The 5,507-nt window shown below is 38.6% G+C and overlaps 1 protein-coding gene across 1 annotated transcript in view; it reads right to left on the minus strand.

Moving 5' to 3' along the window:
- The window catches only part of LOC111870868 (laminin subunit alpha), a 116,919-nt gene that overhangs the window by 46,180 nt on the left and 65,232 nt on the right, over positions 1–5,507 (minus strand). The window contains exons 28-29 of the mRNA XM_023863471.2: positions 3,478–3,706; positions 1,756–1,883 (exon numbers count right to left, since the gene is read on the minus strand). Of these exons, the coding sequence (XP_023719239.1) occupies positions 1,756–1,883; positions 3,478–3,706 (357 nt within the window). The remainder of the gene's footprint in view (positions 1–1,755; positions 1,884–3,477; positions 3,707–5,507) is intronic.

Consider the following 5,507-nt stretch of genomic DNA (forward strand, 5'->3'; position numbering starts at 1 on the left):
CAAAGATAAATTCAAATTAAATTCTGATGTCTATAACATGAATACTAGACAAAAATATAACTTCCACCTATCCTCATCAACTTTATCAGTATATCAAAAAGGAGTCTACTTTACTGGCATAAAAGTGTTCAACAATCTGCCACAAAGTATTAAAAACTTGGGCAATGATACTAAAAAGTTTAAATCAGAGTTAAAGAATTATCTACATGCTCATTCCTTCTACTCTTTAGATGAATACTTCAATGTAAATAGAGAATGATGTAAAATTAAGTTATATTAATTTTTAAGCTAAAATTGCCTGTACTTATGTATGTAACCTTTTGACTTGTTCTGTATCCAAAGGTACTAACCTACTTAGGATTTATAGAATGTAAATAAATTCAATTCAATTCAATTCAATCATAAAGAATTATGAATTACTCCTGCTGAAAACATGAGAATATCAAACCAAAGTAAATGACTCTTAAAGTGTCAACCACTGCTCTGAAAGTTAACAATTAGATCTATTGCTGCAACTTCCTTCAACATTTCGAGCAACCAAGCCTCTCCATCTGTCTTTCCAGAACTCCTCAATTTCCTCACACGTTCTTCCTTCAAATCATATGATACTATAGTGTATTTGCCCCATGCAAAACGGTTGAGCCACAAAAACAGACGTTTCTAATTTATACACACCAACAATGGAACAAAGGGGTTATGCAACCTGTTTCTAGGCAACGGCCTGGTAAAGACACTTCCATGGAGGTATAATGACATCACACTCCAACAGTACTTAGCTATCACGTAACGTGTTTTCTATGTTGTGTGCACAAGATGGCAGTGGAACTGTGTTTTCTGTGTTGTCCGTGCAGAGCCTATATAATGAAGACCTGTGGTATCTTAGATTAGTGAGGGGTTCAGGAGGGTTTTTAGTTGAGTTCTGAGGTTCCAGGGTGATTGAACAAGAAATGGTAAGAAGACTGTCTAGTGATCTGAAGTGCTACTTTCTGTGTGGAGATACACTGTCAGGAGATGACTAGTGAAGATGGACAATCCTAGTGCGTATGCAATGGTGAAATGGAAAGTGGGTAAATCAATGATAGTGCTGTATTTAAGTGTGATTAAGAGAACTTGTAACCAAGGTGCTAACAAATCCAATCATCAAAACTAGAACATATTATTTTCATCATTCGTACCCCCAACATGTGATTATATCTTTCCAAATCTCAGTCTTCCTTTTGGACATTTTCTATTTAGTTTCAAGTTTAAAATTTTATTTGGGATTCTTTCTTCATTCCTTCTCAAAACGTTGCCATACCACAGTATTCTTATTTATTAATTTATCTTCCAATCTATTTACTTTTTAAATTCTAACTTTTTCATTTTATATTCTCTCTATCTCTCTCTCCCTCCTTCTCCTCCTTCTGTACTACTTACCAACCTAATCTCAGCTGCTGTTACTCTAACAATACATATTCTGCTCATTTTAGGATTTCGTGATATTAAATCTGTTCTTTGGGTTGTTATATTGTGTGGTTGTGGGCAATGTGGCTTGATATTTCAACAGGCTGCCTCCATTTTCAGGATCAAAGTGTTCAGGTTGGTGAGTGGCTGTCTCTATAAAGAGCGTTCAGGTTTGTGAGTGGCTGTCTCTATAAAGAGCATTCTGCTTTGAAAAACACATGGGGAAGGGTGGTATAGATGGGGAACTAATGACATGCGTACACACACACACTTGTTACAGATGTAAGAATATAACAAGAGAATATTACTTACTTGTTGGATGGAATTGGTAAAGGACATGCACAAATGAGGCAATCAAAGGGTGATCCTTGTGTGGCATCTCCATGGTAACCTACTGTACAAAGCTCACAGTGATCCCCAGTCGTATTGTGCTTGCAATCCTGCAAAAACCAACACAACGTATGTAATTCTAACAGAATACAATACTATACTCCCATTATAATTACACCACATCATTTCTTCATGTTCATGCGTTGGTCATCTTCATGATTTCCAGTCCGGTCTGTTTATGCAATCCCTTGACATCAATTTGAAGTCCTGCCAACTGGTTGGTAACCAAAGTGAAGCAGTTCAATGACAGACAGCTCTGTGTACCAGCATTTCCTCCAGCCCCGATATAACAGTTATCCTGGCTGTAAGTTTGGAGTCAGTGCCTTTGAGGTGGGCATCGTAGGAGAGGCCATGGGAAACGCATCCTACCCCTTATGGGTGAACTACAAATTTTAAAAAATATAATGATTTATAGAATACAAATGTAATTGGAAAGAACATGCTGGACAGGATAGGCTCTGCCAGGATTCCTAAAATAAAAAGCACCAAGGAAAGAAGTTTCAGAAAATTTCTGAACAATTCTGTTTTGTAACATTCATAGCTGGTCTCAATGGGCCTAATGTTGGAAGGGAGGAGGAGGAAAAGGAGACTGAGAAGGGGGGTGAGGAGGAGGGAGGGAGAAGATAAGTAATGAGGAGATGGTGGTCATAGTTGTATTGTTGGTGACTACACCCAGTAATCTGAGGATGGGAATAAAGTCAATTCACAACCTTCAATGGCTGTGCAGCAGCGTAACATGATAGCTGGCCCAATATTCTTTTTAATACAATATTTTGTATTTTTAATACAATATATGTTTAAATCTTGAGCTAAAATCCTGCAACAAGTGCCCATAGTATTCAGTGACTTATATACCCCATTTCCAGATACACAAGGTTAAATATACAGCAGTCAGTAGACACTGTCCAGCATACAAGTTCCATAGATCAGGTGGTTAGACACTGGCTTCTTGCAACAAAGGCCTGGGTTTAATCCTGGGCAACTTCATTTGAGATTCCTGGTGGATGAAGTGGCACAGGAGCAGGTATTTATCTGAGTTTCTTCAGTTTTCCCTTCTGCTAATTATTTCATCAATGCTCCATAATCATCTGTCATCATGACTTCATGTGTTCAATAGCCCTTCACAGTCAGCACACATTCTCGGTTTTTAGGCTGGGGTTCCACCTCTGACTCAGCACGTGACTGGTTACAGAGTAAGGAAGTTTAAGCTTTTAACTACAACATAATATCAAGATTTTATGTAAGGTTATCTACTGCTATTTCCTTTGCTTTCTAGAATAGTTAAATGATCCAGAAACAGTCCCAGATAGAACAGAACAGAATAGACTACAACAGGAAGGTGTCAGTAACAACATCCCTTCTAAGCTGGGGATGCACGTGCGCAAGTCATGGTGTCTTCAGAGCAACAGTTGGGTTCGCTTAGGCAAAATTTTTTAAAAAGATCCATAACAGACATTAAATTTATAAGATCCTAGCATGTGAGAGACTGGGACTCATGCATGGGAGTGAGACAGAAGCTGCAAGGGTGAATGCGCACAGTTAAGGGAGAAGACTGGTCAGCACCCATACCACTCTTTCACAATGTGAATCAGCATCAAGAGCCCTGCACCTTGCAGAAACAGTTCTATAATGAAATACACTCACATAGCAAATTCCAGTGACCTCATCACATGTTTCAGAATGGCCATTACACTGACAGGGAACACAGTATCCTCCATATGGTCCAGTCTGGGAACGGTAGTAACCAGGGGCACAGTCCTCGCATGAGAGGCCCTTGTATGGCTGTGGGCACTGGCACTGTTCTACTGCCATTGCTTTACTCGTATTCGGGTTGTAGCCCTCCAGAGCAATGTCCAGAGACACATTCCCCAATCTAACAAAACAGAATGGATAGCTGTAAGTTTCATACTGAACGTGCAGGGAAGTGATAATTCACTGCTGGGATCTGAAGAAATAATCACAATAAATTGAAGTAAAATGAGAAACCATATATAATTTTATGGGCCATGGCAATAAAACTACAATAAAAACAATGCATGTATGGTGATATTGTGCTAATTACAGCCCTACTACATTACTGAGAGTCAATAAATCTTCACTTTAACATTTATACCAGGCCTAGTCAAATTACATCCTATGTCACATGAAAGGGTAGTTCAAGGAACTTTTTAATAACAAAATTAAATATGTAAATTATGTACTTCCTATGAGACAGCAATTTCAATGGCACTTACTGCTATAACAAGGGTGGAATCTGTCAAATTTTGAGCAACATGTAGAACTACACCCTCCCCTCCATGCATGCCATGTCCTCTAAGAAATATCATTATAAACTGATACCATCTTCTACACCTTTAAATTCTCTCAATAGAGTGTTCATCTGAGTGTACATACATGGGAATGAAGTTTCTCCTCCTCCCTTAGTCTACTACACTCATCTATGCATTTAAATTCACTGGATTCTGATTTATTTTATTCATTCTTAGTTTAGTTCAAAACACTTCAATCTGCCATGACATCTCAGTCAGTAAAGTGACTGTGCAATGGATTGAACAGCTGAGGAATTGGGGTTTGATTCTTGGCAGGGAAAAGTGATTTTTATCTTTTCTGCAGAGTCAACATCATCTCTGGGGCTCATCCAGCTTCCTATTCAGCGAAATCTTTCCCTGAAGATAAAATTCCAACCACTCAATTATAATATTCATCTTAACATTACAAAGCTGAGTGACAATATAAATGTCCTTTATTTGAGATGGTCCCATCTCCCATACCACATAGTTCATGTGGCATTTGTGGCAGACAGAGTGGCAATGGAACCATCTTCCTTTCCAAGCACTACAGTTTTCCTTTACCAGTTATCTTTCCACCAACATTGCACATTCATCTAACATCCAGTAAAACAGGCCCACGTGAGGCCACGACACCAAGGAACTCTGCCTCATCCCACTCCTCTCAACGGCAATGTTACGGGTTAGTGACCATATACAGGATTTGAACTGATGACTGAATTTATGCGGCTCTTATTGCTTGTAATTACAAATTACAAAACTTTCACTATTCCACACAATCTACAAATAACTACAGCACATTCCAAATCCTTCCAGTCTGCTATGTCATGTACTCGCTGCTTTGTAATGGCCCCAAAATAATGGGAATTCTCTCTAATATTTCCATGCTTGATGGCTCTGGCTCAGGTCCCATCAGTCTTCTATGGTTACACATTTATTTCTTGCCATTCGAAAGTCTTAACAAGCCATTGCATAGCAATGGACACCTATGCAAGGCTTCTCTGATTCCAGAATTCTGATGTTTAGGTGTCATGTCACAATAAGGTTCAATAAATTAAGTATGGCAGAGGCCATTCAATTTTATGACACTCTACTGCATTAGACAAGGATTAAATATTGTTGTCTCCCTTGGAACTTAACGTTTTCACTTCCCTATATGATGTTCGCCATTTTCTGGTGCTCTGTTCAGACCGTCACATCCAACCAAAGCTGGACAGTAGCACACCAATACAAGAAAAAGCATTTATTTTTGAGAAAGTACTTTGAGCACACCATTTTTCTTCAGTCACCTTATGGTATGTATAACTTTTGAAATTCCCTACACATACATTAATCTTTGTGACTTACGTTTTTACTGTGAAATACTGTAGAATCTTGTGTACAGTG

Source organism: Cryptotermes secundus, unplaced genomic scaffold (genome assembly GCF_002891405.2).
Source record: "Cryptotermes secundus unplaced genomic scaffold, Csec_1.0 scaffold709, whole genome shotgun sequence".
In the NCBI taxonomy this organism is placed as follows: Eukaryota; Metazoa; Arthropoda; class Insecta; order Blattodea; family Kalotermitidae; genus Cryptotermes; species Cryptotermes secundus.